The following is a 22,631-nucleotide window of genomic DNA, read 5'->3' as shown; positions in this document are numbered from 1 at the left end:
ACACAGTGGCAGAATACCTGACCACTGTGACTGACCCTAACTTAAGGAAAGCTTTGACTATGTACAGACTCAGTGAGCATAGCCTTGCTATTGAGAAAGGCCGCCGTAGGCAGACCTGGCTCTCAAGAGAAGACAGGCTATGTGCACACTGCCATCAAAATGAGGTGGAAACTGAGCTGCACTTCCTAACCTCCTGCCAATATATGACCATATTAGAGACACATATTTCCCTCAGATTACACAGATCCACAAAGAATTCGAGAACAGACCCGATTTTGATAAACTCCCATATCTACTGGGTGAAATACCACAGTGTGACATCACAGCAGCAAGATTTATGACCTGTTGCCACAAGAAAAGGTCAACCAGTGAAGAACAAACACCATTGTAAATACAACCCATATTTATTTCCCCTTTTGTACTTTAACCATTTGTACATCGTTACAACACTGTATATAGACATAATATGACATTTGAAATGTCTTTATTCTTTTGGAACTTCTGTGAGTGGAATGTTTACTGTTCATTTTTATTGTTTATTTCACTTTTGTATATTATCTATTTCACTTGCTTTGGCAATGTTAACATATGTTTCCCATGCCAATAAAGCCCCTTAACTTGAAATTTAAATCGAAAGAGAGAGGGGTGGGTGGGGGGGGGGGGGGTGAACACACACTGTACATTAAAAAAAACAAGACAATTCTGCTATCTGGTTCGCTTAATATAAGCAACTTTGATACTTAAGTATATTTAAAACCAAATACTTGTACTCAAGTAGTATTTTACTGGGTGACTTTCACTTGAGTAATTTTCAATTAAGGTATCTTTACTTTTACTCAAGTAGTAGAGTTGGGTACTTTTCCCACAGCTGCTGTTATGCATGTGTGGCATATCAGTCGAAGTGAAAGGTGAAGTGAGGACATCCCTCCTTGGGAAATAGAACAAGTCTTGACGTGTGCTTCCATCTGGTGGTCAATGATAATCAGTGAGTTTGAGAAAAAACTTTGGCATATTACTATTTCACTTTTATGCAAAATATCATTATGTCCCATGTGTTAGTTAATTAGACGGTGAAATTAAGGGTTGCCTAACATTACATTTCCTCAGTGAAAACGCTTTATACTGTATGGGATAGTTTAGGACTCGGTCTTCAACTATGAGTTTGTGAGCCAACTACTGTATTTGAAACGGCCGTTTAATTCAACAGTATGTACTAAATAAATATCAAGCCATTTCATTTTTGAAGGAATACATTAATTCAGTGGGTGTGGCTTGATCAGGCGGTTTTCGAATATAATCCTTTGAAATCGAAAGTGGGAAACATTGAGGAAATAGACGGGTCCAACGACGGTCCAAAACAGTACGCACAACCGTTCGCTCAAAATGTCGAAATCGTCTGTAATGAAAATAAAAAGCGTGAACGCAGTAAAGGTAAGCACGAACTCATGCACATGTTGTTAATAAATGTTAGGCGTTAATTGGGCTTTTTTTTAATTTTATTTTTTAACTCATATGTTCCCCTTTAACTTTGCGCAAATGGTTTCGTAAGAGCACCTTGGTTTCAACTGTTTTTCCTGCGACATGGCCTGCGAACAAAGATAAATTGTTCCATTTTGGTCTGTTACGCACAATTTGTTCGTTAAAATTGTAAAATCCTAGTCATTCTTCCAGACAAAAGCGAAAGCAAAAACCAACCTGGCTAAACGGTTTCACTGGGCCACGTTCAGCAGGATTAAACGTTCAGATATAAATAGTTCATGTAGACCTGTCTGACATGTAGAATACGGACTGACATTGTCTCGATTCATGGCATTTATATCTGCAACGTTCGAGAAAGTTTGGTAACTGAACATAGCCCAGGGGTGTATTCATTACGAACCAAACGGATCGAAACGGAGGGATCTACCTAAATGTGTCCAATAGAAATTCTCGTTTGCGTTTTCCGTTTGGTGTAAACGGTTTGTGGAAAAACAGAATCAGCGTAATGCTTACACTCTAGTTTTACGAGGTTGAGTGGGCGGTCCAGGTATAAACAAAATGCTTGGCAGTCCACTGGAACACAACCTTTGTATAGTTGTGTGTGTGTATGAATGCTCATTTACAATAGATTACACAATTATTACACAATTGATCCTAGTTTAACATTGACCCTGCTTGTGAGTTTAAGATGTTTTACAGTAAAAGTTTAGTAAACATATTTCCAAATGTTGCACCACTTACGTCTTTTCATTCCCTTTGCCTTTAGGTGGAGAACTTCCACCAGTCTCTGTATCAACAGGTTAGTCATGTGTTTGCCTTATTGTGTTGAAAACAGATGTGTGCTGTTGTATTTACCATTTGAAATAGAAAAGGGGGCTTTTCATGGGCGAATGGGGGAGTTAGGACTTAACAAGTTCTGTTTTCTTCAGGCAGATGATCTGTTTTCCAACTACATCCCATTGAAGATTTCTCAGCTGGACAAGCTGCTGAAGGTAAGCCTCGTTGATTAGTTCATGTGTCACTGTCCTACGTTGTGAAATTGACCTTCCTTTCATCCTTCATATCTTCCTTCCACCCTCTACCTCCCTCCCTCTCGTCTATCTCTCCCTCCCTCTACCTCCCTCCACCTCCCTTCTATCTCTCCCTCCCTCCACCCTCTACCTCCCATCTATCTCTACCTCCCATCCTCTCATCTATCTCTCCCTCCCTCCCATGTCTCTTCCAGGAGGATGATCTCAACATCCCAGACCTGTCCACTCTCCAAGCCCCTCTGGACATCCCCATACCAGACCCTCCCACTGCGGAGGATGAGGTGACTGACTGATGGCTACAGACTGACTGACTGACGGCTACAGACTGACTGACTGACTGACTGACGGCTACAGACTGACGGCTACAGACTGACTGGCGCCTACAGACTGACTGACTGACGGCTACAGACTGACTGACTGACAGCTACAGACTGACTGACTGACGGCTACAGACTGACTGACTGACAGCTACAGACTGACTGACGGCTACAGACTGACTGACTGACGGCTACAGACTGACATACTTACGGCTACAGACTGACAGACTGACTGACTGGCGGCTACAGACTGACTGACGGCTACAGACTGACTGACTGACGGCTACAGACTGACTGACTGACGGCTACAGACTGACTGACTGACGGCTACAGACTGACTGACTGACGGCTACAGACTGACTGACGGCTACAGACTGACTGACTGACAGCTACAGACTGACTGACAGCTACAGACTGACTGACGGCTACAGACTGACTGACTGACAGCTACAGACTGACTGACTGACAGCTACAGACTGACTGACAGCTACAGACTGACTGACGGCTACAGACTGACTGACTGACAGCTACAGACTGACTGACTGACAGCTACAGACTGACTGACTGACAGCTACAGACTGACTGACTGACGTCTATAGGTACAGACTGACTGACTGACGGCTACAGACTGACTGACTGACAGCTACAGACTGACTGACTGACAGCTACAGACTGACTGACTGACAGCTACAGACTGACTGACTGACGTCTATAGGTACAGACTGACTGATTTTTCTCCCTCCAGGAAATGGAGACTGACGAGAATGATGACAAGAAGAAGAAGAAGAAGAAAGGTGAGAAACAGCGGTCAGAGTCATGGCTGTCATGGCTGTTGTTCCCTGGCTTAAGACCAACCATTTAAAATAGGCTGAGAAAATCATTCCAGGAAGTGTGTTGAATCAGCTGGTGTTATTCCTTTTGTGTTGAATCAGCTCCAAGCTGTGGCTTCATCAAAGGGAATGAGAAGATTGTGAAGCTGCTGGACAGAGTGAAACCAGAGATCCTATCACTGAGAGAGACCATCATTACAGTAAGAATAACCAGAGATCCTATCACTGAGAGAGACCATCATTACAGTAAGAATAACCAGAGATCATATCACTGAGAGAGACCATCATTACAGTAAGAATAACCAGAGATCCTAGCACTGAAGGAGACCATCATTACAGTAAGAATAACCAGAGATCCTATCACTGAGAGAGACCATCATTACAGTAAGAATAACCAGAGATCCTATCACTGAAGGAGACCATCATTACAGTAAGAATAACCAGAGATCCTATCACTGAGGGAGACCATCATTACAGTAAGAATAACCAGAAATCATATCACTGAGAGAGACCATCATTACAGTAAGAATAACCAGAGATCCTATCACTGAGAGAGACCATCATTACAGTAAGAATAACCAGAGATCCTATCACTGAGGGAGACCATCATTACAGTAAGAATACAATAGAAGAAACAGTGCCATCTTGTGGTGAACTGAAAGAGATGCAAATGTTGGTGAAGATGCACATGTTCTGTAGTCATTGGTGTCTGTGTCGTTTTAGGTGTCCTGCTGGATTCAGCATCTCATCCCCAAAATAGAGGATGGGAACGACTTTGGCGTTGCAATCCAGGTAAACGGTCAACACTTGTTCATCTTTAAAGTCAACTGGTCATTCCTGAAAAAGGGAACGCTGCTACAGATGGAACTGTATTCTCCTGAGGCCTCATTTATAACCGTTGTGTAAAATGTCACACTAAATATCTGAATGCGAAATTTTTGAAAATACGTCTACAGATATGGATTTTAGAAAAACTTAACGCTCGTCATACATACGCATGTTTCCCGCTATAAATCCGAGCCATCCTAAAACGGTGCGCGTGTGAACGAGCATTATAACGCCGCCTGGAAAACGCCCTCCATTCCCCCTTTATGTTGACAATAACTCCCTTTATTCGCTGTATAATTTGGAACTATTGGAATTAGGCCACGACAGTTTCTAAAATAAAGAACAAATTTGATCAAATGTTTTGAGGTATTGGCAGAATGCTTTAATCTTTTGAAGTAACTTATGCTGTATTTGGCAAAGGACTGTGATTGTTGTGGACCTGTCAGCAGAACGTTTCAATTGAACAATGTTTTGAATCGACTTTCCCCACCAACCTAAATATGCTGGTCTGCCCGCGAATTCTGAAACATTGTATAGGCTAATCCCAAAAATTTAAAATACAGTACTAGCATACGTACTTTAGTGTAAAAAAAATAAACTGTCTGATCACCTGTTAAATTCGACTGTGTATTATGAAAACTGTGCTGTCTATGGGATCGCATACAGCAACACTTTAAATACATAGCCTATCAATTTTACTAGGCCCAATTAAATGCGATTCGCATGGTAATTTGTTGTACGGCTACTTCGTGAATATGAATATTTTCTGCTAGAAAACTAGTAATTTATTCTGCAATAGTTATTAAAAATGAAAAAATATTTATTTTATTATTTATTTAGTTTACTTTATTTTAGATTCCCCCAATAAAATGCGTAGAATTTCACTCTTCTCACTAGCAAATGGCTGTAATGTTGTTTTAAGCATGGTCATCATATCCTCCATTTGCACATCCTTACCTGCCTGCTTGCAATCCACAAAAAAAATGTACGTTTGCGTGTAGGTACAGGACATCCTCACGCCACGTTACGTTTTTTTAATATAAAATCACAACATTTGTGGGAAAAACTGCTTGGTGCATGTTTTGGGGGTAGATTTTGTACGTACGCAGCGTTTATAACTGAGGCTCATGGTGTTTCCTTGTGCCATATCCAGGAGAAAATCTTGGAGAGAATAGCTGCAGTGAAGACAAAAGTGGACGGCTTCCACACCAACATGAACAAGTAGGACACATTTTAATGCTTTCAAGTATCCTAGAGCTCTTGGAGGTCATTGTATATTTTGACAAAATAAATATTATACATGTGGCCGTCACCATTGTTCCTTCAGGTACTTTTCAGAGAGGGGGGATGCAGTGGCCAAAGCCTCCAAGGCAACTCATGTGGTGAGAACATTTATAGACACGACCAAATTCTGTATTCAACTATGACCTGATGTCGTAACACATCCCTCCTTGTCCCCTTCCTTCCTCATCCCTCTGTTTTTTCTCCTCCTTCTGGTTAAAATCAGATGGACTACCGCTCACTGGTCCATGAGAAGGATGAGGCTGTCTACTCTGACATCAGAGTCATCCTCCTGGACATCCGTGGCTTCTATGTGAGTGACTGATTTAATCTCAAATAACACCCTATTTCCTATATAGTGCACTACTTTTGGCCAGGGTCCTATAGGCTCAGGACAAAAGTAGTGCACTATATAGTGAAAAGGGTACCATTTGGGACAGGGAAGATACTGTCTTAAAGTTAAAGACACAAAAACGAACCTTAAGAACAAGAAGCATAGAAATAGTGCATATAGAACATATCTACAATTTTAGACTTTCTTTCAACGAGAACGACAGATCTATAACTAAAATTTCTGTGTGAATTTGGTCAGGTCGCCCCCTAAAAAAAAGGTACATATTGCAGCTTTAATAAGTCGATCTATAAGTGAACAAGTCAAGGTCACTCATAAAGGAACGTTTGTCAGATGTTTTCAGACCTCAAAAGTAGAGGCAACGTCAAGATGAAAACATTTCCCACAACGTCGGTTGTGCAGATCCAGCTATAGGCCTATAGGGGTGGCAGGTAGCCTAGTGGTTAGAGTGTAGAGGTGGCAGGTAGCCTAGTGGTTAGAGTGTAGAGGTGGCAGGTAGCCTAGTGGTTAGAGTGTAGAGGTGGCAGGTAGCCTAGTGGTTAGAGTGTAGAGGTGGCAGGTAGCGTAGTGGTTAGAGTGTAGGGACGGCAGGTAGCCTAGTGGTTAAAGTGTAGAGGTGGCAGGTAGCCTAGTGGTTAGAGTGTAGAGGTGGCAGGTAGCCTAGTGGTTAGAGTGTAGAGGTGGCAGGTAGCCTAGTGGTTAGAGTGTAGAGGTGGCAGGTAGCCTAGTGGTTAGAGTGTAGAGGTGGTAGGTAGCCTAGTGGTTAGAGTGTAGAGGTGGTAGGTAGCCTAGTGGTTAGAGTGTAGAGGAGGCAGGTAGCCTAGTGGTTAGAGTGTAGAGGTGGCAGGTAGCCTAGTGGTTAGAGTGTAGGGGTGGCAGGTAGCCTAGTGGTTAGAGTGTAGGGGTGGCAGGTAGCCTAGTGGTTAGAGTGTAGGGGTGGCAGGTAGCCTAGTGGTTAGAGTGTAGGGATGGCAGGTAGCCTAGTGGTTAAAGTGTAGGGGCGACAGGTAGTCTAGTGGTTAGAGTGTAGAGGTGGCAGGTAGCCTAGTGGTTAGAGTGTAGAGGTGGCAGGTAGCCTAGTGGTTAGAGTGTAGAGGCGGCAGGTAGCCTAGTGGTTAGAGTGTAGAGGTGGCAGGTAGTCTAGTGGTTAGAGTGTAGAGGCGGCAGGTAGCCTAGTGGTTAGAGTGTAGAGGCGGCAGGTAGCCTAGTGGTTAGAGTGTAGAGGCGGCAGGTAGTCTAGTGGTTAGAGCGTTGGATTAGTAACCGAAACGTTGCTAGATCAAATCCCTGAGCTGACAAGGTAAAAATCTGTCGTTCTGCCACTGAACAAGGCAGTTAACCCACTGTTCCCCAGTAGGCCGTCATAGTAAATAAGAATTTGTTCTTAACTGATTTGCCCTAGATAAAAAAAGGTTAAAAAAATTAAAAACCCAAATGAAAAGATAAAACACCAGTATACAAGACCACTCACTACATCAATGTGTGTGTTGCAGGTGGAACTGTATGACATCATCAGCAAGAACCTGGAAAAAGTGACCAATCCGAAAGGAGAAGAGAAGCCCTCAATGTACTGAGATGCATGAGAGGAGGAGGGAGGAGCCTGGTCCCAGATTTCCTTGTACTCTTTCCTACTCTATTGCTATTTGGCATGTTAGCACAAAACAGACCGGCTCCCAGGTGAAGGGATGAAGAAGAATGAGAGAATAGTGGGGTTGAATTCATTTCAACCATGTGATCTTTTCCAGGTGTATACTACAATACCAATCAAAATCAGTCCCGTTTGAACATCAGCAACAAAGCTGTTTCTATTTGTACCATCAGCCCTTCTATTTGTACCATCAGCCACAGTGTCCAGATTAGCCAGTTGTCTTTTCATGCCAATAAACTCATCTTAATATTGAACACTGAACCTAGAGACTAAATGATGATTGCAACTGTGGAAGCAACAGGTGCACTATTAAAAAAGACTAGACACGCCATAAACAGGCTGTAGATCACCTGCTGGGGTGTCAATGAACGGCGGTGATTTAACGTGTAGAATTGTCGGGAAATAAACAGAAAATGGCGTCCGATGTTCTGTGGTGAGAAGCGATGGGACAGTCAACCCACTGCGCACGGCCGAAGTCCATGATGCTCTGTCTTGTCCTTTACAAATTAACACTGGGGTTGTTTATTTTCAATCACTGATTTATTTATAACAAAAAAAATAATACAGTTTCTCACCACTAAAGTAGAAATGGTTGACGTTACACATGTCAAAATTCCAGCCAACTGTTGCTCTGTACACAAACCTTTATCAAGCCTTCATTAGAAGAAAAAAAAAAAACTTTTGTTACAATTATTTTCTTAAACTAAAACAAAGAACCAAAAATAAAACATTAGCACAAACTAAGGAAAGTAAGTACTGATAAGAAGGCAAGTATACATCCACAACGTAAAACAATGTTTCAGCTAAATGCTGTTATACTTCAGGCCCTTCACCTCCAGGTATGAGCTAGAAAAGAGAAGGATACAACAGAATGGGTGGTGACAATCAGCATACGACTGCTGCGGCAAGCATTTGACAATCTAGTAAAAGGGAAGAAAGCCTTGTCCGAGCAAGAATGGGCCCAGAGGGCAGGAGCCTATCTCCCGTTTCTGTAATGTAAGGCAGCTTGATATACAAGTACACCCCTCTGGATAGGATGGTGGTCTGTCGCAAGGCACTCCATTTGACAAATGGAATAATAATCTATAGTATGTCATAATATGCTCACCATGGTGATGTTATAATAATCTATAGTATGTCATAATATGCTCACCATGGTGATGTTATAATAATCTATAGTATGTCATAATATGCTCACCATGGTGATGTTGTTATAATAATCTATAGTATGTCATAATATGCTCACCATGGTGATGTTGTTATAATAATCTATAGTATGTCATAATATGCTCACCATGGTGATGTTGTTACCGTTGAGCAGTATCTGATCCAGTTTGGTGATCCTCCTTCCCTCCGGTGTGATTTCACTAAAACAGAGGCATCAAAAGGAAAGATTCAACACCTGTCCTACCCTTACTACACCAGGCAGCCCCTTACTACACCAGGCAGCCCCTTACTACACCAGGCAGCCCCTTACTACACCAGGCAGCCCCTTACTACACCAGGTACCTCTGTAGAACTGAAATAATTGGGACAGGTTGAAGCTGTATGGTAGTAGAACACCTGTCCTACACCAGGCAGCCCCTTACTACACCAGCTACCTCTGTAGAGCTGAAAGAATTGGGACAGGTTGAAGCTGTATGGTAGTAGGGTACCTGTCCTACACCAGGCAGCCCCTTACTACACCAGGTACCTCTGTAGAGCTGAAAGAATTGGGACAGGTTGAAGCTGTATGGTAGTAGGGTACCTGTCCTACACCAGGCAGCCCCTTACTACACCAGGTACGTCTGTAGAGCTGAAAGAATTGGGACAGGTTGAAGCTGTATGGTAGTAGGCCACTGCTGTAGCGCCATCTTTACCACCAATGGATTTACTGGATTTATCAACATACTGCTCATAAGATGGCGCCGGAGAGGAAGGCAGACATTTTACGTGTCCCCAAACTAGTTTTTTTTGTTTTGTTTATTTGCAACTTATCTTGTACACAATGTTGCCGCTACCGTCTCTTATGACCGAAAATAACTTCCAGACATCAGGACTGCGATTACTGGCAGAATCCTTTTTTTCCTTTCACGAGTCTGACACGAAGGATATACTGCTTTCTCGGGAACAGGCCCAGATCCCCGCGATTTGGGTGAAGATGAGGTGGAGAAAAAAGGGGCCAAAGGGCGGGCTGCCTTCTGAGAATTCGTAGGCGATCGGAAAAACCACCACTTCCTTCCATTCTGCTAGCAAACGTGCAGAAAATTGACGAGCTAAGCGGAAGAATAAACTACCAACAGGACATTAAACAGTAACATCTTATGCTTCACGGAGTCGTGGCTAAATCACGACACTATCAACATACAGCTGGCTGGTAATACGCTGCACCGGCAGGATAGAACAGCGGCGTCTGGTAAGACAAGGGACTATGTAACACTGAAACTTGCATGAGAGCACCAGCTGTTCCGGAAGACAGTGATTATGCTCTCCGCAGCCGATGTGAGTTAGACCTTTAAACAGGTCAACATTCACAAGGCCGCATGGCCAGACGGATTACCAGGATGTGTACTCCAAGCATGCGCTGACCAACTGGCAAGTGTCTTCACTGACATTTTCAACCTCTCCCTGTCTGAGTCTGTGATACTAACATGTTTTAAGCAGACCACCATAGTGCCTGTGCCCAAGAACATTAAGGTAACCTGCCTAAATGACTACCGATCCGTAGCACTCACATCTGTAGCCATGAAGTGCTTTTGCATACCGCCCCAACAGATCCACAGATGATGCAATCTCTATTGCACTCCACACTGCCCTTTCTCACCTGGACAAAAGGAACACCTATTTGAGAATGCTATTCATTGACTACAGCTCAGCATTCAACACCATAGTGCCCTCAAAGCTCATCAATAAGCTAAAGACCCTGGGACTAAACACCTCCCTCTGCAACTGGATCCTGCACTTCCTGACGGGCCGCCCCCAGGTGGTAAGGGTAGGCAACAACACGTCCACCATGCTGATGCTCAACACAGGGGCCCCTCGGGTGCGTGCTCAGTTACACTCATGACTGCACGGCCAGGCACGACTCCAACACCATCATTCATTTTGCCGATGACACAACAGTGGTAGACCTGATCACCGACAACAACGAGACAGCCTATAGGGAGGAGGTCAGAGACCTGGCCGTGTGGTGCCAGGACAACAACATCTCCCTCAACGTGACCAAGACAAAGGAGATGATCGTGGACTACAGAAAAAAAAAGAGGACCGAGCACGCCCCCATTCTCATCAATGGGGCTGCAGTGGAGCAGGTTGAGAGTTCCTTGGTGTCCACATCACCAACAAACTAACAGGATCCAAACACACCAAGACAGTCATGAAGAGGGCACGACAAAACCTATTCCCTCTCAGGAAACTATAAAGATTTGGCCTGGGTCCTCAGATCCTCAAAAGGTTCTACAGCTGCACCATCGAGAGCATCCTGACTGGTTGCATCACTGCCTGGTATGGCAACTGCTCGGCCTCTGAACGCAAGGCACTACAGAGGGTAGTGCAAACGGGCCATTCAGGACCTCTATACCAGGCGGTGTCAGAGGAAGGCCCTAAAAATGATCAAAGACTCTAGCCACCCTTTCAGTTCTCCACAAGCGCATAAGTGGGCTAGCTAGGGTTGTTTTCTAGACAGGCGCCCAAGAGAGCAAACCATATCGGCTATCGTTCACTACTTTTAATTAAAGCACTATGAGCCCTGGTCGAAAGTAGTGCACTATATTGGGAATAGAGCGCCATTTGGGACACACCCTATGTATAGCGCAGCTCTGTGATTCCACTCCATGTAAGTGAACTGGAATACTTGTGTACTTACAATTCTGTCACATCCTCTAGCACCATGTCTGAAGTTGGGTGGGTGAAGGATAATCTGTACATTGACAAACTAAATGATTATAGTATGGAAAACATTTGAATTCAATAATGACTGGTTTGGTACAATGTACCATACTTCTGCAGCGGTAGCAAACCCTCCTCCTGGAGAGTGACTGGGGGTGAGGGCTTTTGCTCCAGCCCTATACAAAACACACCCATTTCAGCTAATCGAGGTCCGAATGAGCGGCTTGCTAATACAAGCAGGTGCGTTGGTTAGATTATGGCTGAAGAGCAAAATCCTACAGTAGGTCTCCAAAAACCCTCACAAGGGTTTCCCACAGATGTGTAACGAAGGATAAATAATGAGATGTTTCGTAGGACGTTTGTGTAAAGGATACTGACAAAATCGTCGAAACCCAACAAGGTGCCAACAATTTCTTTGTCGTTCTTCATGACGATATGGATTCTGGAACCTATACATTTGTCCACGAGCTCTGAAAGAACACAAGAATACATGTTTAAATCACAGACTGACGACCACGATAACTACTGGGTGTACATGCTTTCTGTCAGGCTTCCAGCAACCTAACACACATCTTGATTCTGCTAGGTGTAATCATTGTCCAGACAGATGACCATGACTAATGTATTCTTTGTTTGAATCAAGTGGGCTAGTGATGGCCTGGAACAAAAGCCTGCACCTGGGACTGCAGGACCTGATTTGGAGAAGCACAAACATTCCCGCGAGAGTTTGAATTTGGCTAATCTGGTTGGTTTGCCTCGCTAGCTAGCGTTCTTTCAAAATGTAGTTAGCTAACTTCATTTGAAAATATATCAATGAAAGTCATATGGCATGAATGTAATACAGAAAATTGCTGTAGTGGAAACATTTAGCTCATATCTGTGACATCCTGGCCGGCGGGTAAGGTTTGGCTACTTTTGCTACTTAGCTAGCTTAGCAATGCGGACATGCTACAACTACTAGTTTACATGACTCCTGCATTACATATCTGTAAATGGGTATATTTCAATACAACCCCGCATAGAGCGTTACCGACGTCCTTGTTATCTGTATAATTTGATACAAAATATGAAGAAAATCACACAAACCAAGTGGGAGCAACTGTGACGGATTTGTAGCTGGAGTGGCTGCCATGTTTAGTTTGAAAAAAGGCGGAAGTAATCGATCGACCAATCAACTAAAACAATCAGACTAAAACAATCAAACACTGACTTTTATTGTATCCAAGCACTGGGGTCGTTTTCATTATGACTGTGGTCAATTAATATGTACAAGGAATTATACATTCACTGAGTTGATGCAGCCCAAACAGAATGGGATTATTGATTCGGTGGATAAAAAACAATCATAAAAGAGTCATGCCCAAGCGGTGGCGCTTCATTTTGAGTGACGTCATCCCACTACTGGAACAGACGAGGCGGAAGAGAAAATCCCTTGGGTTGATTGTGTAACTGCGGACGTCGATTCAAGAAACACCAAGAGCAGCGCCCGTTCATTTCAACGCTGTTTACATTGGGTCTCTCAAAAGTGGAAAACAACACATATAACTGCCCAAATATCGGGGGCCATGGAGTTGAATGGCAAAGAGGAACTCAAAGGACCCGTGTTACATATCGTGGTAGTCGGATTTCACCACAAGAAAGGCTGTCAGGTACGTCAATCTCGTGAGGCATGCTAACTAGGTAGCCTGGGCAGTGGAGATCCATAAAGCACACTAGCGGCTGCCCAGGCAACTATTAGCAGAATAGAGTGGAGAGCTGCTCCGACTAGGAGGCTACACTATGCGTCAAGCAGAGCATTGGGTAAATTGCTGGGGGTGTGAGTGAATGAGTTATTTAGTTATTTGACTGACCAGCACCAGTAACAACAATCCAGACAGGGACCTTTGCTGTTGGGTTACTCCACGTAATTTATTTTCAACAAGCCATATACTCACAATCTCAGATTGTTTTGAAATCGTTTCTGTAGTTAGAAACAGATAAGATGAGCATTCCTGACACATTATTTTATCTCTGAGAAGAATGTAACTGATTGATTGCACCCAAATTGGCCATTTGAATTTATAGGATTGATTTAATCTTCAATAAATATTGTACCTAACATCCGATTTGGGAACATAATTCTTCCTAACTATGAGGAAGACACGAGGAATCTAATGAAACGATCAATAGAACTCTTGTGTTTATGACATGGATCACATGTTTTTCCTTGTGGTTGGGCAGGTAGCCTTGTGGTTGGGCAGGTAGCCTTGTGGTTGGGCAGGTAGCCTTGTGGTTGGGCAGGTAGCCTTGTGGTTGGGCAGGTAGCCTTGTGGTTGGGCAGGTAGCCTTGTTTGTGGTTGGGCAGGTAGCCTTGTGGTTGGGCAGGTAGCCTTGTGGTTGGGCAGGTAGCCTTGTGGTTGGGCAGGTAGCCTTGTGGTTGGGCAGGTAGCCTTGTGGTTGGGCAGGTAGCCTTGTGGTTGGGCAGGTAGCCTTGTTTGTGGTTGGGCAGGTAGCCTTGTGGTTGGGCAGGTAGCCTTGTGGTTGGGCAGGTAGCCTTGTGGTTGGGCAGGTAGCCTTGTGGTTGGGCAGGTAGCCTTGTGGTTGGGCAGGTAGCCTTGTGGTTGGGCAGGTAGCCTTGTGGTTGGGCAGGTAGCCTTGTGGTTGGGCAGGTAGCCTTGTGGTTGGGCAGGTAGCCTTGTGGTTGGGCAGGTAGCCTTGTTTGTGGTTGGGCAGGTAGCCTTGTGGTTGGGCAGGTAGCCTTGTGGTTGGGCAGGTAGCCTTGTGGTTGGGCAGGTAGCCTTGTGGTTGGGCAGGTAGCCTTGTGGTTGGGCAGGTAGCCTTGTGGTTGGGCAGGTAGCCTTGTGGTTGGGCAGGTAGCCTTGTGGTTGGGCAGGTAGCCTTGTGGTTGGGCAGGTAGCCTTGTGGTTGGGCAGGTAGCCTTGTGGTTGGGCAGGTAGCCTTGTGGTTGGGCAGGTAGCCTTGTGGTTGGGCAGGTAGCCTTGTGGTTGGGCAGGTAGCCTTGTGGTTGGGCAGGTAGCCTTGTGGTTGGGCAGGTAGCCTTGTGGTTGGGCAGGTAGCCTTGTGGTTGGGCCAGTAACCGAATCCCCGAGGTGACAAGGTAAACATCTGTCGTTCTGTTGTTCCCTGGTAGGCTGTCATTGTAAATCAGAATTTGTTCGTAAATGATTTGCCCAGTTAAATAAATGTTGAATCCATTTTTTAAATTTTTTATAAGCTAGACAGTTTGTTCTTGGGCTTAATTATGTCCATGAAACGGCACCTTTGTTTGTGGTTGGTTCCATTTAAAAAAAGGTCTGGATTAGTTATACCATTCCTGGCAATTGGTGAATACGCAAACCATTAGGCTACTGCAGTTCTAATGGCTTCAATGTCATGGTCTCTAATGGTTGTCTATGGTAAAAGTCCCACACACTGCATAGTGTTTTGCAATGGTAATAGTATTGTGTTGGGTTTACTGGTAAATGTCACTAATCACACTACATATGACTGCCATGCAATGGTTTATAAGTGTATTATTTGATTAGGGTTGTCACAACATTTCAGTCACTAGCCCATTTCTCCCATCGAGGTTTTCAACTCGTAAGAAAAGTCTTCATATGAGAATTGCACAATTTAAAGATGGCACTTTTCCAGAGAGCTGCCACTCTTTGGACTATTCAAGGAGCGTTGGGTTGATGCATTGGGGTTTTTAAGAGATCAGGGAGGGGAAAAAACAGCACTAGATTCACAGGGAGCACATTACAAAGGTTGAAGAAGCAATAATCCAAGCAGCAGCTTCCTACTACTTGTCAGACATAGATCAGATACTCTATACTGGTTGTCGGGATGCGATTGGTGTGTGGTGGGGGGGGGGGGGGGGGGGGTCCTGTGGGTGGCTATTGATCATTTTATGGGTTTCCTCGTCTCATTGTTACGAAGAATTACCACCCAAATTGGATGTTAGGTACTATATTTATTAAAGATGATATGAATCCTATCAGTTTAAATGGCCAATGTGGGTGCACTCAATTAGCTTAAATCCTCTGAGATCATATTATATTTTAATGAAACAAATGTTTCACGAATGCTGATCTTATCTGTTTCTATCTATACACACACAGTCACTGCCTGCAATGTTGTTGTCACTGTGGTTTTGGTTTCAAGGATTAGCCACAAAGTTTAGTGAGTCATTTGACAAATGTTAAGGAGAGCTTGACAGACACAATGGACTACAAGGGCAGTGTTTACGCCTGGTAGTTAACCTACTGAAAGGTTGTGTGTGTGTGTGTGTGTGTGTGTGTGTGTGTGGTGTGTGGTGTGTGGTGTGTGGTGTGTGGTGTGTGGTGTGTGTGTGTGTGTGTGTGTGTGTGTGTGTGTGTGTGTGTGGAAAGAGTTCACCTGCTCATCAGGAAATGAACAGGGACAAGATAATACCTCAAGTGTATTACAATAATAATTATCTACAGAGCTTCTGAAGAGAGTAGGGACTATCCCTTCTGAGGTACACAATAAAGAATGAATGGGGAGATTCACCGCACATATGTTTTCAACAAACACAATTTGCCCAAAGGCCTTGTTGTATGTTCATGCACATGAGCCTTTATAAACGGCAGGCGCTAGGCTAGTTCCTGTTCTGCTTCTGCAACCACAGACTGGACAAATTATTCTTCTTCAATTCAATTTGTATTAGGCTCTGTTAGTTTCTGTTCCTAGAACAGTTTCTAGGTTATTTCTAAGTACCCTTCCCATCAGGAACCATAGAGCCAGCATTCCATGCCAACATAGGTCTCTCCGATTGTCTTGGCAATTCTCACATACAATTCTCACATTACATGCTTTTTACTTATGTATCACAAACCATTTTTTTGGAAAATCATGATGATTTTAGTCCCTTTTTAGACCTGTACATGCCTCCTGTCAGACTCTATGATGTGTGAACCGTGACAACACCTTGGAGTCATTATACTGTCAGTCTCTATGATGTGTGAAGCGTGACGACACCTTGGAGTCATTATACTGTCAGTCTCTATGATGTGTGACGCGTGACGACACCTTGGAGTCATTATACTGTCAGTCTCTATGATGTGTGAAGCGTACATGATACAGACAACACCTTGGAGTCGTTATACTGTCAGTCTCTATGATGTGTGAAGCGTACATGATACAGACAACACCTTGGAGTCATTATACTGTCAGACTCTATGATGTGTGAAGCGTACATGATACAGACAACACCTTGGAGTCATTATACTGTCAGACTCTATGATGTGTGAAGCGTACATGATACAGACAACACCTTGGAGTCATTATACTGTCAGTCTCTATGATGTGTGACGCGTACATGATACAGACAACACCTTGGAGTCATTATACTGTCAGTCTCTATGATGTGTGAAGCGTACATGATACAGACAACACCTTGGAGTCATTATACTGTCAGTCTCTATGATGTGTGAAGCGTACATGATACAGACAACACCTTGGAGTCATTATACTGTCAGTCTCTATGATGTGTGAAGCGTACATGATACAGACAACACCTTGGAGTCATTATACTGTCAGTCTCTATGATGTGTGAAGCGTACATGATACAGACAACACCTTGGAGTCATTATACTGTCAGTCTCTATGATGTGTGAAGCGTACATGATACAGACAACACCTTGGAGTCATTATACTGTCAGTCTCTATGATGTGTGACGCGTGACGACACCTTGGAGTCATTATACTGTCAGTCTCTATGATGTGTGAAGCGTACATGATACAGACAACACCTTGGAGTCATTATACTGTCAGTCTCTATGATGTGTGAAGCGTACATGATACAGACAACACCTTGGAGTCATTATACTGTCAGTCTCTATGATGTGTGAAGCGTACATGATACAGACAACACCTTGGAGTCATTATACTGTCAGTCTCTATGATGTGTGAAGCGTACATGATACAGACAACACCTTGGAGTCATTATACTGTCAGTCTCTATGATGTGTGACGCGTGACGACACCTTGGAGTCATTATACTGTCAGACTCTATGATGTGTGAAGCGTACATGATACAGACAACACCTTGGAGTCATTATACTGTCAGTCTCTATGATGTGTGACGCGTGACGACACCTTGGAGTCATTATACTGTCAGTCTCTATGATGTGTGAAGCGTACATGATACAGACAACACCTTGGAGTCGTTATACTGTCAGTCTCTATGATGTGTGAAGCGTGACGACACCTTGGAGTCGTTATACTCCTTATAGTGTGCTACAGACGTATGGAATATGTCTAGATTCTAAAATGCAATTTTTCACATTTTAAAGTACTTTTTTTGAGTTAGTTAATTTTAAGACATTGTTTAAGACATTAACTAACTTAGTTTAGTTAATTTTAAGACATTGATTGGAACATTATAGACTAATCTGCAAGTACATTGAATGTCCAGAGTGGGTTCTGCTAATTCAGAAGGTATGATACATATTATGAGCACCACCAACACAGTGAATAGGAAAATGGATTCAAAGGGAACTCCCTCTGCTGGGGATTTGCTAAATGTGCAATCGTGAAGGAGAGCAGCACCAATCAAAAGTTTGGACACACCTACTCAAGGGTTTATCTTTATTTTTACTATTTTCTACATTGTAGAATAATAGTGAAGACATCAAAACTATGAAATTACACATATGGAGTCATGTAGTAACCAAAAAAAGTGTTAAACAAATCAAAATATATTTGAGATTCTTTAAAGTAGCCACCCTTTGTCTTGATGACAGCTTTGCACAGTCTTGGCATTCTCTCAACCAGCTTCATGAGGTATTCACCTGGAATGCATTTTCAATTAACAGGTGTGCCTTGTTAAATTGTGGAATTTCTTTCCTTAATGCATTTGAGCCAATCAGTTGTGTTGTGACAAGGTAGGGGTGGTATATAGAAGATAGCCCTATTATGTAAAAAACCAAGTCCATATTTTGGCAAGAACAGCTCAAAGGGGACTAAGCACTCACCCCTGAGGTGAGCCGTTTGCTGATGTGGGGTGGTCTGTGGGTGGCTTATAGGACCTTTTTCTTTGGATTCCTTACGTCTGTCATTGGTAGGATGATGTTTGGATGTTAGGTACTATAATATATTTATATATATTATGTGAATCCTGTAAATTAAAAGAGGCTATTAGGGTGCAATTTCAAAAAAATAATATTGCGGGAATGCTAATCTTTTATATTTTTCTAACTGAGGAACTAGTTCACAACAATCTGAAATGGTGGATCTGTGGCTTGCTGAAGTGACATGGAACGACCCAGTTTCTATTATTGCAATGTGTTCTCCCATATCTGGGCTGCATGCCAAATAAGCACCCTATTCCCCATGTAGTACTTAGCCTTGGTCAAAAGTAGTGCGCTATATAGGGGATGGGGTGCCAATTTGGGACACTCAGTTATGTTATTACCTTTACTGAACCGCAAAAATATAGTTTGTTCTAGCCTACAGTTTTCACAAATAAATCTTGCACAGCAGCAATGGAATTTATGTAGCTAATGTTGCCTGACAGTACAGCACCTCGTTCGTTAACAATTATCTACTATTTGCCAAGGTTATGGCTGTTTGACTTTTCTTCTCCGGAGACAGGCTTCTTGTTTAACTAGATTGTGAACAGCTGAGTTCATTACAGGAAATTGAACATGTTCAGTACTTTATCCTGAGGCTGCTGTGACTCATAGGCATATGATGATCAGACCATTGTGAATAGCCCTCTTCATCTGGGCTGCTGTTATGCATGTTGTCCTGACTGTGCACTCCCTCATGTTGTCCTGACTCTGCACTCCCTCGTGTTGTCCTGACTCTACACACCCTCGTGTTGTCCTGACTCTACACTCTCGTGTTGTCCTGACTGTGCACTCCTTCATGTTGTCCTGACTCTACACTCCCTCGTGTTGTCCTGACTCTACACTCCCTCGTGTTGTCCTGACTCTGCACTCCCTCGTGTTGTCCTGACTCTACACTCCCTCGTGTTGTCCTGACTCTACACTCCCTCGTGTTGTCCTGACTCTACACTCCCTCGTGTTGTCCTGACTCTACACTCCCTCGTGTTGTCCTGACTGTGCACTCCCTCGTGTTGTCCTGACTCTGCACTCCCTCGTGTTGTCCTGACTCTACACACCCTCGTGTTGTCCTGACTCTACACACCCTCGTGTTGTCCTGACTGTGCACTCCTTCATGTTGTCCTGACTCTGCACTCCCTCGTGTTGTCCTGACTCTACACTCCCTCGTGTTGTCCTGACTCTACACTCCCTCGTGTTGTCCTGACTCTACACTCCCTCGTGTTGTCCTGACTCTACACTCCCTCGTGTTGTCCTGACTCTACACTCCCTCGTGTTGTCCTGACTCTACACTCCCTCGTGTTGTCCTGACTCTACACTCCCGGGTGTTGTCCTGACTCTACACTCCCTCGTGTTGTCCTGACTCTACACTCCCTCGTGTTGTCCTGACTCTACACTCCCGGGTGTTGTCCTGACTCTACACTCCCTCGTGTTGTCCTGACTCTACACTCCCTCGTGTTGTCCTGACTCTACACTCCCGGGTGTTGTCCTGACTCTACACTCCCTCGTGTTGTCCTGACTCTACACTCCCTCGTGTTGTCCTGACTCTACACTCCCGGGTGTTGTCCTGACTCTACACTCCCGGGTGTTGTCCTGACTCTACACTCCCGCGTGTTGTCCTGACTGTGTGATCTCTTATTTTCCCTGTCTTATTTTAAGCCCCAGGAGTAAAACAGAAGATGAAATAATGACTAGCTGAATAAAGACAGACTATCTTTATAGTTGAGTCATTTTAGCTACTCCCTGGCGTATGCTGAGCCAATCTGATCCATGCCTAAGATGGATAGCATTTTAACGGTGTATCTGTAGGTTAGGAGGATGGCTCGTGGGTACGGATGGCTCGTGGGTACGGATGGCTCGTGGGTACGGATGGCTCGTGGGTACGGATGGCTCGTGGGTACTGGTTTCTCGGTCCTGGTTTCTTGGAGTTGGTGTCTCGGTGTTGGTGTCTAGGTGCTGGTTTCTAGGGACTGGTTTCTAGGTGCTGGTTTCTGGGTGCTGGTTTCGGGGTGCTGGTTTCGGGGTGCTGGTTTCTGGGTGCTGGTTTCTGGGTGCTGGTTTCTGGGTGCTGGTTTCTGGGTGCTGGTTTCTGGGTGCTGGTTTCTAGGTGCTGGTTTCTAGGTGCTGGTTTCTAGGTGCTGGTTTCTAGGTGCTGGTTTCTAGGTGCTGGTTTCTGGGTGCTGGTTTCTGGGTGCTGGTTTCTGGGTGCTGGTTTCTGGGTGCTGGTTTCTGGGTGCTGGTTTCTAGGTGCTGGTTTCTATGGACTTGTTTCTATGGACTGGTTTGTAGGTGCTGGTTTCTGGGTGATGGTTTCTGGGTGCTGGTTTGTAGGTGCTGGTTTCTATGGACTGGTTTGTAGGTGCTGGTTTCTATGGACTGGTTTTTGGGTGCTGGTTTCTATGGACTGGTTTCTGGGTGTTGGTTTCTATGGACAGGTTTCTATGGACTGGTTTCTATGGACTGGTTTCTGGGTGCTGGTTTCTATGGACTGGTTTCTAGGTGCTGGTTTCTATGGACTGGTTTCTATGGACTGGTTTCTGGGTGCTGGTTTCTATGGACTGGTTTCTAGGTGCTGGTTTCTAGGTGCTGGTTTCTATGGACTGGTTTTATGGGTGCTGGTTTCTAGGGACTGGTTTCTAGGTGTTGGTTTCTAGGGGCTGGTTTCTAGGGAGTGGTTTCTAGGGAGTGGTTTCTAGGGGCTGGTTTCTAGGGAGTGGTTTCTAGGGAGTGGTTTCTAGGGAGTGGTTTCTAGGGGCTGGTTTCTATGGACTGGTTTCTATGGACTGGTTTTTAGGTGCTGGTTTCTATGGACTGGTTTCTATGGACTGGTTTCTATGGACTGGTTTCTATGGACTGGTTTCTATGGACTGGTTTCTATGGACTGGTTTCTATGGACTGGTTTGTAGGTGCTGGCTTCTATGGACTGGTTTGTAGGTGCTGGTTTCTATGGACTGGTTTGTAGGTGCTGGTTTCTAGGGACTGGTTTGTAGGTGCTGGTTTCTAGGGACTGGTTTGTAGGTGCTGGTTTCTATGGACTGGTTTCTATGGACTGGTTTGTAGGTGCTGGTTTCTATGGACTGGTTTGTAGGTGCTGGTTTCTATGGACTGGTTTGTAGGTGCTGGTTTCTAGGGACTGGTTTCTAGGTGCTGGTTTCTATGGACTGGTTTGTAGGTGCTGGTTTGTAGGTGCTGGTTTGTAGGTGCTGGTTTGTAGGTGCTGGTTTGTAGGTGCTGGTTTGTAGGTGCTGGTTTCTATGGACTGGTTTCTATGGACTGGTTTCTATGGACTGGTTTCTATGGACTGGTTTGTAGGTGCTGGTTTCTATGGACTGGTTTGTAGGTGCTGGTTTCTATGGACTGGTTTGTAGGTGCTGGTTTGTAGGTGCTGGTTTCTATGGACTGGTTTCTATGGACTGGTTTCTATGGACTGGTTTGTAGGTGCTGGTTTCTATGGACTGGTTTGTAGGTGCTGGTTTCTATGGACTGGTTTGTAGGTGCTGGTTTCTAGGTGCTGGTTTCTATGGACTGGTTTCTATGGACTGGTTTCTAGGGACTGGTTTTTAGGTGCTGGTTTTTAGGTGCTGGTTTCTATGGACTGGTTTCTATGGACTGGTTTCTATGGACTGGTTTCTATGGACTGGTTTGTAGGTGCTGGTTTCTATGGACTGGTTTGTAGGTGCTGGTTTCTAGGTGCTGGTTTCTATGGACTGGTTTCTATGGACTGGTTTGTAGGTGCTGGTTTCTAGGTGCTGGTTTCTATGGACTGGTTTCTATGGACTGGTTTGTAGGTGCTGGTTTCTATGGACTGGTTTCTATGGACTGGTTTGTAGGTGCTGGTTTCTATGGACTGGTTTGTAGGTGCTGGTTTCTATGGACTGGTTTCTAGGTGCTGGTTTCTATGGACTGGTTTGTAGGTGCTGGTTTCTAGGTG

The 22,631-nt window shown here is 44.2% G+C and overlaps 3 protein-coding genes across 3 annotated transcripts in view; 2 read left to right on the top strand and 1 right to left on the bottom strand.

Moving 5' to 3' along the window:
• Window positions 1-1,319: 1,319 nt before the first annotated feature.
• On the top strand, window positions 1,320-8,020 carry LOC129823237 (proteasome activator complex subunit 2-like). Its single transcript, XM_055882121.1, has 11 exons — window positions 1,320-1,431; window positions 2,246-2,278; window positions 2,409-2,471; window positions 2,705-2,791; window positions 3,573-3,621; window positions 3,760-3,857; window positions 4,381-4,449; window positions 5,639-5,706; window positions 5,813-5,867; window positions 5,993-6,079; window positions 7,612-8,020. The coding sequence occupies exons 1-11, from the start codon at window positions 1,384-1,386 to the stop codon at window positions 7,690-7,692; spliced, it is 738 nt and encodes a 245-aa protein (XP_055738096.1). The 5' UTR covers window positions 1,320-1,383; the 3' UTR covers window positions 7,693-8,020.
• Window positions 8,021-8,284: 264 nt separating this feature from the next.
• LOC129823238 (U6 snRNA-associated Sm-like protein LSm5) lies at window positions 8,285-12,829 on the bottom strand. The gene is made up of 5 exons (XM_055882122.1): window positions 12,720-12,829; window positions 12,008-12,103; window positions 11,611-11,638; window positions 9,061-9,133; window positions 8,285-8,612 (listed from the first exon to the last, which is right to left on the bottom strand). The coding sequence occupies exons 1-5, from the start codon at window positions 12,763-12,765 to the stop codon at window positions 8,580-8,582; spliced, it is 276 nt and encodes a 91-aa protein (XP_055738097.1). The 5' UTR covers window positions 12,766-12,829; the 3' UTR covers window positions 8,285-8,579.
• A 196-nt stretch (window positions 12,830-13,025) lies between these two features.
• Window positions 13,026-22,631, top strand: part of LOC129823236 (late secretory pathway protein AVL9 homolog) — a 33,485-nt gene continuing 23,879 nt past the window's right edge. The window contains exon 1 of the mRNA XM_055882119.1: window positions 13,026-13,282. Coding sequence (XP_055738094.1) covers window positions 13,199-13,282 — 84 coding nt within the window. The 5' untranslated portion in view covers window positions 13,026-13,198. The remainder of the gene's footprint in view (window positions 13,283-22,631) is intronic.

The sequence above is a fragment of the Salvelinus fontinalis genome, chromosome 25 (genome assembly GCF_029448725.1).
Source record: "Salvelinus fontinalis isolate EN_2023a chromosome 25, ASM2944872v1, whole genome shotgun sequence".
Lineage (NCBI taxonomy): Eukaryota > Metazoa > Chordata > Actinopteri > Salmoniformes > Salmonidae > Salvelinus > Salvelinus fontinalis.
Note: the sequence above shows the minus strand (reverse complement) of the source record. Positions and strands in the feature narration are given on the sequence as shown.